General features: G+C 36.1%; 1 protein-coding gene across 1 annotated transcript; it reads right to left on the bottom strand.

Moving 5' to 3' along the window:
• Window positions 1-6,679: 6,679 nt before the first annotated feature.
• Window positions 6,680-13,112, bottom strand: LOC127663191 (probable E3 SUMO-protein ligase RNF212). The gene is made up of 10 exons (XM_052154688.1): window positions 13,004-13,112; window positions 12,209-12,321; window positions 11,459-11,520; window positions 11,266-11,340; window positions 11,110-11,166; window positions 10,875-10,933; window positions 10,731-10,790; window positions 9,544-9,602; window positions 8,137-8,203; window positions 6,680-7,829 (listed from the first exon to the last, which is right to left on the bottom strand). Exons 1-10 carry the CDS (start codon window positions 13,006-13,008, stop codon window positions 7,679-7,681), a joined length of 708 nt encoding a protein of 235 aa, XP_052010648.1. The 5' UTR covers window positions 13,009-13,112; the 3' UTR covers window positions 6,680-7,678.
• Window positions 13,113-13,436: the final 324 nt, after the last annotated feature.

Raw genomic sequence — 13,436 nt, 5'->3', positions numbered from 1 at the left:
TTCTTTGATGTGGTATTTAAGTGTCGTGTTTGCTAACATACTACCCTGATGATGTTATTTGTTCTGTGGTGACGGAATGTCAGTTTCGGAGGGATATTCTGTGCTTTTGTGTGTGGTATGTTTGCAAAATTTTACTCTTTTATCACTGCATGAACATGTTTGCTATACACCTAATTTGCTTTCTACAAATGACTGCTTGTATGATGAACTAAGATGCTGTAAGTCTCTTTTTCTTGCAAGCTAACTGCACTAACTAGATTTGTTAAAGGTGGTTGCCAGGGCATTACTTTGCAGTTGCTTTGTTTTGATTTTTTCACTTGTTATTTTTCACCCTGTTCCTCACACAATGCTATCTATTGACATCTAAACACTTTTACTATTGCACATGACAAAAAATAGTACAAGAAGTTTGCTATTTAAAATATAGCAAGTTCATACTTTCCCTCAAATTCAGTTGGCCTCACATATACTTTCACCAATAACTTAATCCTAATGAGAGAATTACACAATTGCATGTCTTTTAATGAAGCGCATAATGTCCTGTACATCTGTACAACACAATCAAGCCACTTTTCAATCTTCCCAGCAGTTCGACAAACTTCTTAAGACAAACATATGTAACCAAACATTCAATTATGGCCATTTCGTCAAGCTGAAGTTAGCCATATGAAACGTAATGCCCAACCGCATCTTGATTTGAGGTGATGCAATGAAACTCGCACAACCACCAACTGTTCAGAAGACGTTTTGGTGAGCACTTGGAATGTTGACTATCTATGTTTCATTCAGTGTTAGTGTTGTACTTGTTGTTTAAGAATTCAGCTGTTGAAATCTGCACAGCTTCAACCCAAAAGATGGAGGTGGGGAGAGATGAGCCCTTGCCAACATGATAGCCTGTTTCTCTGCATATGGACGGCTAATGAGCTCCAGGTGTGCATGCCAGTATCTGAGATTAACCTATTATAACGTTCATACTGCACAGTCCCAAAAGGGAAAGTTCACTCAAATATTGAAGGAATATTCTGGGTTCAATACAAGTTAAGCTCATTCGACAGCATTTGTAGCATAATGTTGATAACCACAAAAACCTTATTTTTAAGTTACAGTGAGGCAACAATGGAAGTGCTTGGGGCCAATTTTTGGAAGGTTAAAAGGCAGAAATGTGAAGCTTATAATTTTATAAAAGCACTTACTTTAATTCTTCTGTTAAAATGTGCAGTATTTGAGCTGTAAAGTTTTTTAAATCATCGTTTTTATGGTCGTTTTAGGGTTTACAGCATTACGCCGTCATGACATCGAAGTTGTAAAACTAGATGTAATTTTTCAAAGAAAAGGTAAGTAATGATTTTATCACACTAAAATCAAGTTAACACGCATGTGTTCGCGTCTTGTGGCTATACTTTTGAAACAGTAAGTATCTTAAAATTTACGGATTGGCCCCATTCACTTCCATTTTAAGTGCCTCACTGGAACCCAAATTTTTGCTTTTATTTAAGAAAAGGAGAGACAAGTCGAAATTCACTATTGTGGTAATCAACATTATGCCACAAATGCTGTCGACTGAAATTAATTTGGAAAATTTCATTGAAATTTGTCATTTACTTACCCTTATGCTGTTCTAAACTCATATGAAGTCCATAGGATTAACATCAGAATTTCACATTGATCCATTGTCCTTTGTTATTTGGCTGATGAAGGCTTTTGTTGGCAATAAATTGATAGTCTATGTATTCCATTTTAAGAGTGTAGTCCATCATTAGACCGAGGTGATGCAGGCAGAGATTAGTGTGGTGCTTCACAGTTCATATGGTTGGTAATTTCAGCGAGGTCTATCCTAAATCCAAGGCTGCATTCAGTCATCATCACTCAGAGACATGTAGCAGTAGAGTCTGACACCAAGCAGGAATGGAGCTGGATCTGGACGGTTTTGGTGACCTCGGGATAGGAGTCCCGAGGTTGAGACAGGGATACAAATAGAATAATACTAGCGTAGATGCCATTACATTTTTTGCAGAGTTATATATAGGTCATGATCAATGTTTCTGGTTCTGGCAGACCAAACTAAAGCACGTTGTCTCGTTTCGCTGTGTACTGTACTAACTGTATATGGTTGAAACGACAATAAAAACCACTTGACTTGACTTGACACTTGACTAAAGCAGCCTAATTGTGAGTTGAAGGATAAATTAGGTGTATGCCTGGATAAATAGATGAGTCTTTAGTCTAGACTCAGTGAGTGTATCTGCATCCCGAACAGTGTTGACTATTCCATAGTTTAGGAGCCAAATAGGAAAAGGATCTACCTCCTTTTGTGGATTTTGATATTCTTGAAATTATTAACAAGCCAGAATTTTGTCATCTTAATGAACATGATGGAATATAGCGTGTCGAAACGTCACTTAAGTACTTCGGAGCTAGACCATTCAAAGCTTTGTACGTAGTTAACAGAATTTTAAAATTAATACGAAATTTAACAGGTAGCCAAAGTAATGATGATAAAATGGGGCTAATATGATCATATTTCTTGGTTCTCGTCAGCACTCTGGCTGCTGCATTTTGAACCAATTGAAGTTTATTTATTGAACTTGCTGGACATCCTCCCAGTAATGCAATACAATAATCTAGTCTTGAGGTCATGAATGCATTAATTTGTTTTTTGGCATCAGCAACAGAGAGCATGTGTCATAACTTAGCATTATTTCTTAGGTGGAAGAATGCTGTTCTACAAACATTGGAAATTTTGTATGTAACAGTACATCCATCGACAGTCAAATTATATTTTAACGCCTTATTTTAAGAGGATTTTGGTCCAATAATTAGTACCTCTGTTTTGTCGGAATTGAGTAGAAGGAAATTTCTGGCCATCCAATCGTTGATTTCATTGATAGACTGCTAATTTGGAGAATTGTGCATTTCCATTGGGTTTCGAAGAAATATAAAGTTGGGTATCATCAGCATAACAGTAGAAACTTATTCCACGATTCCTGATAATATCTCCCAGGGGAAGCATGTATAAGGAGAGATCCTAAAACTGATCCCTGTGGCACCCCTTACTTAACTTTTGTTTGATTTGACAATTCCTCGTTTACACATACAAAGTGGTAGCGGTCTGATAAATAGGACCTAAACCATGCTAATGCGAGTCCACTAATGCCAACATAATTCTCCAGCCTATTCAAGAGAATGTCGTGATCTATCAAGTCAAAAGCAGCACTAAGATCTGAAAGCACTTGAAGAGAAATGCAGCCGCGATCAGATGATAAGAGCAAGTCTTTGTAACTCCAATTAGTGCAGTGTCTGTTCAGTGATGGGGCTGAAATTGTTCATACATACTATTTCTCTGTAGAAATTAACATAGTTGGGAGGATACTACCTTTTCTAGTATTTTCAACATAAATGGTAGTTTTGAAATCGTTCTGTAATTAGCCAATTCTCTAGGATCAAGCTGTGGCTTCTTAATAAGTAGTTTGATAACTGCCATTTTAAAGTTTCTTGGGACATGTCCTTAGGAGAGCAAGGAGTTAATAATATTAAGAAGATGTTCTGAGATTACAGGGAATACATGTTGTGGCTTTTGATGGTTTGATAAGTTTCGTTAGCTCTTCATGAACTATGACAGCGAAGGATTGAAATTGCATGAGGACAATTATGTGACATTGTTTTCTGAGATACTGTGACAGTTGATTGCATAATTCCAATTTTATTTCTGATTATTTCAATTTAATCAGTAAAGAAATTCATGAAGTCATTACTATTGTGCTGTGACAGAATATCTGGTTCAGTTGAGACTTTATTTCTAAACAATTTAGCCACGGTACTGAATAAACACCTAGGATTGTTGTGGTTATTTTCTATGAGTTTGCTCAAATATGTTGACCTGGCAGCTTTTAGTGCCTATCTGTAGCTTCAGACACTATCCTTCCATGCACCACAGGTCTCTAAATCCAAATACTCCACTTTAAGAACCTAATTCAGATCTATCTTCATTATTTTGGAGTTTCACAAACAGTTGAAGGCTTCAAACTAGGTCTGTACTCAACAGTACAGTTTTTTGTGAGTTTTCTTAGCATTCCAAAGAGGTGAACAGCCTGGAAACTTAACTGCCTCCAACAACTTTTTTCCTTCAGTTGTAGTAATTGTGGGAAGTGATTATTGTAAATACACACACACACACAGTGCTCCATACGAAAGTTCAGCACCACATCAGGAGAAAACGGTAACCAGATGTGCTATTACCAGAATGAACAGAGGAAACAGAGACTATTAAAGGCAGAGTAAGAAGATGTGTAATATGAAGTGATGCGTAAGTGCACAGCAAATCACTGTATGATCACATTTACGATATGCATCTTCGGTGAGTTAGGAGACGATCAACTTTCTCGATCGGTGTTCCTCTTGTATTTAAATATTTCTAAAGAAAATGTGACTGGTGCTTGCCTGCATAAAAATCTATCTCCAACCCCATATGATTTTCTTATTTTATTTGGATTACAATAGCAGTGAATTACTTTAAAGCTTAGAAACACTCAGAAGTGTTATAAAAGTAGTAAATGTGACTTGCACCATATTCCAAGTCTTCTGAAAGCATACAATCATGTTAATATTCCTTCTTCACTGTTGGTCAACTTATATATATATATATATATATATGGTGGCAGGTCCATAATATCAAACTTCATTGTTTCTTGTGTGTTTGATGTTATTGACATGTTATAAATTATGATCAATGATTTGAAAGTTAGAACAAATCTCAAACCTTATTGTATGGTAATAGTAATGCTTGATATGCAAACACCACTACTGAGAAACACTCACATATAAAAATACCCCTTCTCTCCTAGCCATCTTGCAACAAATGGATAGGATGGGAAATTTAATGTAACATTTGAAAAACTATACCTCATAATGCCTGTGGAGCAGTAAGAACAAGAGGGATATTTACAATCTCAACGCTCCTTGTTGCAATCCCAGAGATCTTGTTACCAATGAAAAACTAAAAAAGCTAAATGAGTTCCAGCACCTCAAAATGCCTCCAGGTACTCCAAGTATTTTATATTGTCTCCAAAAAACAATTCCCATAAACCTAATAGCTGCCTACAGTACATTACATGAACACTTGCCATAGCGCCCAGTAAATCGTAAGAGTTGTGACAGCGTCAAGTGTACAGTGAAAGAAGAGATGTTTCTACCTTAAGGGCCTTGAGTGATCAAAAGACTGCAGAGGTTGTTCTAGTGTCATATCTGTCATGTAACACAAGCCATTAAGAAAGATGGCACAAATACACAGAGTGCAGCTCCTTAAACATTAGTCTTTGATTTGTCAGTGTGTCTCAAGGGGACAGGATAGGAAAAGTGTACAGTATACAAAGCTGACAAAGGTTAACTGCAGTTTTTTTTATATGGCAAGATTGGCAGGTAGTCTGTTGGCAGTTTGAAATAACTGCTGCTTGCAAAGGTAAGCTCATCCTTAGGCTTTAAATAAAAATCGTAACTTTGGCCCTAAATAAGGCAATGAATGTACACATTAATCTGTTTTCGTTTAAAAACGCATTGGTTTTGCTATATTTATGCTTCTCATCCACACTAGAATGGCGTATTCCTCTACCAAAAACAGTGTTTAAGCACTCTCCTTTCCTGCAAACTTTGAAAACATTGGCGTTAGGAAATGGAGGCCACAACCACACTAATACGTTTTTGTTTTAAAATGCATTGATTTTGCTAAGTTTACACCTCTTATCCACACTAGAATGCCATTTTTCTACACCGAGCATTTTGGAAGTGCTCTCCAATATTGCATATGGAAAACATTGACATTAGGATCAGAGGTCACAATCACACTAATAAGTTTTAATTTGAAAATGCATTAATTTCGCTATGTTTTGTCCTCTAATCCACACTGGAACAGCGGTTTAGGAAATGCTTTCCAATACCGAATACTTTGGAAAATGTTGACTGAGGCCACGTCCACACTAATCAATTTTTGCTTGAAAATGCATTTATTCCGCAACATATACACCTCTCATACAGGACACACTAGAATTGCGTTTTCATCAACCAAAATATAAGCATTGATTTTGCTACTTTTAAGCCTCTCATCCACATTGGAAAAGCATTTCCCTTTACCGAAAACGCTCTCCATTATCACATACTTTGGAAAACTATGACGTTAGTACACTAAAACCTAAATTTTCCAACGAAAACTGATTTATGATTACAGATTAATGTGGACAAGGTATAAGTATTAAACTGCTGAGTGGAACTTGTCCAGCACCTTCTATACCTTATATCATACAGCTGCTGAGGAAACGTTTGCTATTACTTTTCTAAATGATCAGACTTACTATTTTCACTATTTTATTGGCTAAAAACTGAAATAAAAATCCCATAGACTATAATTTTCTTAAGAAAATGTAAAAAAAACCCCAAAAAAATCTGATTTTGCTCATTTAGTCTATTTCAATTAAACATACACAAACATTTTCTGAAAACAACACTGAATCTGGTTTGTTTAAATGAACGCAAGATTTGATCAAATGAGCCTCACGACTTTGTCTTTGATGAGATACCAAGATAATAATCAAGATTCTTTTATTCCCCCCATCTCACCAGAAGAAAACCCAAACAAACTCAAAAGCACATTATCAAAATAACTATTTTAATCCATATGAAAATAGTTCGAACACCTTGGGGAAACAGCATTAGCACGTTACAGAACACTCTGAAGAGAACATGTTGTATTTGATTAACAGCACACGCTGCTGACAATGTGAGTCATGCGCAAAATGGCATATTAAATTTCACACTTACAAACAAATCATGTACATAGAAACATTTATGAAAACAAGAACACGGATGTCCATTGCTTTCCACAATGAGGCAGATATAATCAAAAGAGAATCTATTACAGGTTAGCACATGTGTATTCGCACTCATGTAGATGATGTAGTAATTAGCCTAATGTCTTTTACTCTAATATCTGCTGCTGTGCATCATTGCAAAGCCAGACGAAAATGAACAGCTTTGAGACAGAAAATAGTGTTTTGAATGTGATAAGCTGTATTGCTTTTGGACTGGATGTTATGTCATGTCGGGGGTCCCAGGGAGGACACAGAGGGGTATTTGTAGGCCAAGGGCAGTTTGAATACAGGCGTTTCCCATGGTGATTCCCTACGGTAGGCCACATTATGGGATGGACTCATCACAGGGTCCCGTAGACCACTAGAGAATTTCCTACTGCAAGAGATACTTCTCGTGTTACTCCATTCATCCATACTAAGATAGAATGGTTTTCCAAGATACAAGACAGTAGAGTCATTCTTATGGGTAAGAAATACCTGACAGTGGCACTGAACGGCATTGAATGGCTACCCATAGTGCTCTGACTTGATGCTCTGTGAGGAACAGTACCTAAATGGAGGAAACCATTCATTGCAGAACAAACTAGACGGCATGAATGGATCTTTGATGTTGTGAAATGAGTGTGTATTTTAAGCTCTAGTACCAACAATTTTTAAAGAGGAATCTAAAATAAAAATAGAATTTAATACAACAAATGTATCCTTTTGTGTATATATATATATATATATATATAGTGTTGACAAACCTATGCAGCCATTCTGTGGTGGGCTTATGAGACTAATTCTACTCAATAAATCTTGCTAGATGGAGAAAGAGAGGTTTAGTTCAGTAAAGGCAGGGCAGAGTAGCTTATACAACACATAAGCTCAATTAGGTATAATTCATCGATCACACATGGAAAAATATACAGAAAATATGCAAAGTGTACCTTTTGAGAGAGCCCTCTGGTGTCAACTTCTATGCCTACATCTCTAAAAAAAAAGAGACGTTTTTTCGAAGTAACCATAAAACAGATGGCTGGATTGCATTTGGAGTTAGGAACAAACTTCTCTGTCATGTCAGTTTAGCTCTGTGTAGTTGATTATGCTTAAGCTTAGAGAATCAAATATTTAAAAAAATATTAATTTTTCAGTTGTAAATCTAAAGTGCTTTTTGCAAGTCATTCTGGATTAAAATCCCTAAAAACAAATCTCTCGTTTCTCAATTTGGACTTCAGATTTCTATAATCATAACTTATTTGAACCTTTCTGTGGAATGATAAGATTTGATCATACTCACAAGCTAGTCGTGCATATCTTTGGTGACATTGAAAGTGGAGAAGAATACAATTTTGTCACTGAGGGCGCTGAGGTAAACAAAAAAATTACATTTGAAAAGCAATAGAAACTCACAAAGTTTTGCCAATGCAAAAGAACTAAAATAGTCAACAACAATATTGGGCCCTATCTTAAAGCGATAGTTCACCAAAAATGAAAATTCTTTCGTCATTTACTCAACCTCATGCCTTCCCAGATGTGTATGACTTTCTTTCTTCTGCAGAACACAAATTATGATTTTTAGAAGAATATTTCAGCACTGTAGATCCATACAATAGCGCAAGTGGGAAGGTGAAATGATATGCGCAAAGTGCTAATGGGCTGGGTCAAGTGCAATTTAATTAGGAGGTTCTTCTCCGGTTATTGCTTCATCTAAGTCCTATTATATAGTCCATTCCCTGTCAAGCAACGTTGATATAAATGAAGACAGCCTATACATAAGTATTTGATAGATTAGGTAGGTTTGGTAAGTTGTAATGTAATGCATTAGAAGAAGAAAAATATGGACCATTTGTTTCTTATGTTGCTTTGCTGCTCTCCCATTGTTCATTATTTGGTAATGAGTTTAATATTTTATGTTTAATTTCTGTACAGCGTCCCTGAGCTTTGGAAAGGCGCAATACAAAATAAAATTATTACTATTATTGATCTGCTGACACACAAATCATGGTTTAAAAATGATTGAAAGCTTTTTAATATTATCTGCTGGTGGAATCTTCATACTGCAAATGCAGGAACTGATTTTAGACTTTGTGCCGAGATTAGACGTGCCTCTCAAACCTCTCAGCGCAATGAAGTTTCTCAGGAAAATAGCAAATTGCACTTTGCGGCACTTCATTAACTTACGATACATTGCGCTTAGAATTAAAAAAATTTGCTGTCTCACGAAAATGTTATGAAAGAAGTAGCGCATGGTCATTGAGCTGCACCTAGTGTGCTCATGAAAATAGAGCCCACTGTAAAACAGTTTGCACAATGACAAATAGGAGTGATGGTGGCGTAGTGGGTTAAAGCACAAAATTGGTAAGCAGAAGGTTGCTGGTTCGATCCCCACAGCCACCATCATTGTGCCCTTGAGCAAGGCACTTAACTCCAAGTTGCTCCAGGGGGATTGTCCCTGTAATAAGTGGACTGTAAGTCGCTTTGGATAAAAGCGTCTGCCAAATGCATAAATAAAAATAAAATACAATGATAATATTGTCAGGTCCTCTGTGAGGCTATAAACTCAAACTTTAAAAGTAAATGCATACATTTACAGCAAGACCTCTAAATTCCATATCCTACAAATCTATAAAGAGACAATTAAAAAATGAAATGACAATTAGACCATATTTCTATGGTTGTACGGATGCAGTCAGCTAAAATGTACCTGATCTCAAGTGATTTGCTGAATGGAAATCTCGGTTAGACTGTGGTGTCAGACGAGAACTGGAAAAAGATAAAAGTTGAGAGAAAAAAGAAAAGAACTGAAAACTGAAAAAAGTGCCTGTTTACAGTAATCTTCTCTTTTACAGCTCTTCTATTCATAAATCTATACAACGGCACCAAAAAGTATTTGGACACTGACGCTACATTTAAAAATATATGAATTGAATTGCATTATATAACAAAAACAAAACAAAAATTTAAATTCAAACCAAGTGGCTTCTTCAAACAAATTATGATACTTTATATTCACTTTTCCAAGCTATATTTTAAACTTTAAAAAAAAGCAACAACAACTTTTAAATCAATTGAATTTAAAAAATCTAAGTGATTTTTGTGCATGTATAAATTTAGTACCACTCCAGTTCAAACAGGTGTCCTAGCCACAGTTGTTATTTGACACATTAACTAGAGACATGTTCCACTTAGCATGACAATCAGAAAATATACAAATACGTTAATATTTTGAACAGTTTTTTTCTGTTGCTTTAAACCAAACTGTGACAGGGCGGAGGGCGGGGCCGGGTTGTGATTTTACCCCCCTATTTTTCATTATTGTTTCCCTCCCCCTGTCCCCTCCCAGATTCAGGAAGGCGGAGATGACCTACCGGTAGACGGGGCATAAGGCACACCCTCCCCCAGGGATGGGGGGGGTGTACGTCATGCCTTGGCCGCAGAGAACGAGGGAGGAATGTGACAGGGAGGAGGGCGGGGCCGGGTTGTGATTTTACACACCCGGTCCCTTATCAGGCTAATCAAGCCTCTGAGAGGGATAAAGACCGACTGCGGAAGGTGGTGCGACAGAGAGAGAATGTTTACGGGCAGCTGTCCGTCCTATGTGTGTTTGTGTATTTTGGTTTCCGTTTTAGATGAAACTATTATTTATATTGTCAAGCCGGTTCTCGCCTCCTCCTTTCCATTGTTCCCTTTACACAAACAAACTTTTTTTGTGAAATGTTTTGCTTGAAAAGTGTTCTTTTACTATGATCGAATGCCACTTTGTATGACATTGCAATGCAATGGCATTAATTTATTTTTTAAGCGTGGTGTAAATGTCCAAAAATTTTGCAGGGTCACTATACTTAATATGCTTATGCACAACAATGTATTTAAAGCTTTATGCCGAACTACCTTTGTTGTTGAAGAGTCATCTCTAATTTTGATATGTAGGCATTCTGTTCTGCAATTTTTCTGCATAAAATATAAAACAAATAAATAAGCCTAAATGCAAAACATTTGAATGCAATACAGTAATGAGCCACTATTCATCTTTACTTGGACATCTTCTGCATCTCTTGCTGCATTTTCAGTCCAGCCTCCTTCATTCTCTCCATCTGTGGTTACCGAGTTTGTGACATAAATAAGTTTGTTTTAGGATACAGAGTTACCATGTGCATGTTCATTAAGAAGCACTTGACAAATGCATAATATCAAGATCATATTATAGTAAGTATTAGCCTCCTAATCTAAACCTTCTTTTAAAGCAATGTCCTCTGATACTGATTCTCACCTTCTGCTGATTGTGGGCCATTAATCTTTTCAGGTGTCTTGCCTGGAATTGTGAGACCTACACAGAAGGACAAATATGTCTATATTTGACAGTTTGATTTACACAACTGCAACTTAATTCTTCTTTTCAATTTGTACATTGTAAGGTTATAGTTACCTTGCTTATCTCTGAAGAGTATTTGACTGCAACTGTGTTGATATCTGAGAAAAGTGCCTGAACCTCTGAACTGCTCTGTGAAGATACAGTTCAAAGATTAGTGCCTTTAAACATGATTTGTTTGATTTAATCATTATTAGATAAATACAGGCATTGAGAAACCTCTGTAATGAACAAATCGCATGTATCTTACTTTATCTGATAGTGGGCAGATCTGACATTTTGCTTGGCAAATGAGACACACTCCTTGCTTTCCTGTTGTGGAAAAACATAAGCCTACACAAACTCTGTAGTACTTCATTATGTCCAGCAGAGGGCTGCATATGTTCACTTATAATTCATGAAATTTCAATCTTATTTCCATCAATGTCTTGTTTCTTACTGTAATTCAATGCAAATTTGTTGATTATTACAATATATGAATTATTGTAATTCATTTCCAGTGTTATAAATGCTAAACCACTTTTATGTAAAAGAAACATAAAAGTAAAAAAGGGGAATACTCTCTTAAAGGGATAGTTCACCTAAAATGTAATATTCTCATTAACACACCCTCATGTCATCCCAGATGTGTATGACTTTCTTTCTTCTGCAGAATACAAACAACGATTTTTAGAAGAATATCAGCTTTGTAGATCCACACAAAGCAAGTAAATGGTGACCAGAACTTTGAAGCTTAAAAAGCAAATAAAGGTAGCATAAAATGTATCCATATGACTCACTCCAGTGTTTAAACCATGTTTTCATATCACTTCGGAAAATATACATTTAAACACTGAAGATATTCTTCTAAAAATCTTTGTTAGTGTTCTGTGAAAGAAAGGAAAGCATACACATCTTGGGTGGCATGAGAGTGAGTAAATGATGAGATCATTTAAATTTTTGGGTGAACTATTCTTTTAAATGTGACCCAGTGCTGTATTTAGTAAATGAAGTGGAATACCTCTTTGAAAGCAAACATTACAGATGACATGACCACAGTTTGTGACCGCAAGCTGACGGTCAGATCCAGGTGACATGAAGCAGGAGTTACAGCAGATCCAGTATGACATTATTCTGTGTTTGAATACAACAACATGACTGTGGCTGTGTTCTAAAACCTATAATGAGCTAGACCATATTTTTGGGCATTATAGGCACTACACATTTATGTCCAAAGAAATGCTGCACAGCCATATGATACCCAAAAATGCTGCACATGCATGCTTATGATGATGCCCAATATGGTTGCACCTGCCTATGATAGACTAACATTTTTGATCAAGCATTATGGTGCTCAATAATGCTGCACATGCCTATGATATCCAGAAATGCTGTGAGCGCTTATAATGTTCTAATTGGCTGTGGATCTACGATGCTATCATACCCAAAAATTACCTGCCAACTATGCCCAAAATCACGCAACTATCTTACTCCCCCAAAAAGCTTTGCACAACTGTAATACGCGCCTATGTTGTCTACAAATTTTGTCTATGTAGACAGTTCACTAAGTTTTGGTACACAGCCTGTTTCTACAAACGGTTATTCCATGTCATGGATGGATAATTGAAAATACATACACAAATTCAAAATATTAATAATCGTCCTCAGATGTAAAAACTCAGATGACGTTAGCTAGCTTGAAAATAAAAGGCGCATTCAGAGAGTTTAAGCTAATTATAAAACGAGGATTAAATAACCCCGAGGAGAAAAGTTGACGATGAGTGAACTGTGGTGAGTAAAACATAAAAACACATACCGCATCCACTTTTAAATGCCTGTGTAGACTGATATCGGTAGTCTGTACAGTGAATTGTATACTCGCTAGTTAGCTAAACAAAATATTTCTCGGAATTTCTAACTGATTGACGTTCATCTGAATGACGTCACCATGACGAAATCGCGCAACCCTCACACAAGCGCACAAAGAAAGAAAGAAAAAAGAATAATCTTGTATGTGCTGATGCATATATATCTATATTATACCTGGTGCTTTTTTTCCTAATGCGCATTACTAAATGTAATTTTGTATAATTACTACTGTGTTATACTACTCTGGCAAAATAAATAAAAATATTTAAATAAAATAAAAAATGTAACTATGGTTACCGCCAAAACTATAGTTGTATAACTGTATATAAACATATTTATACGTATTATGTTATATATAGATTATATAATTATAAGTCTAT

This window comes from Xyrauchen texanus, chromosome 23 (genome assembly GCF_025860055.1).
Source record: "Xyrauchen texanus isolate HMW12.3.18 chromosome 23, RBS_HiC_50CHRs, whole genome shotgun sequence".
NCBI lineage: Eukaryota > Metazoa > Chordata > Actinopteri > Cypriniformes > Catostomidae > Xyrauchen > Xyrauchen texanus.
This window is presented reverse-complemented; position numbering and strand designations above follow the sequence as displayed.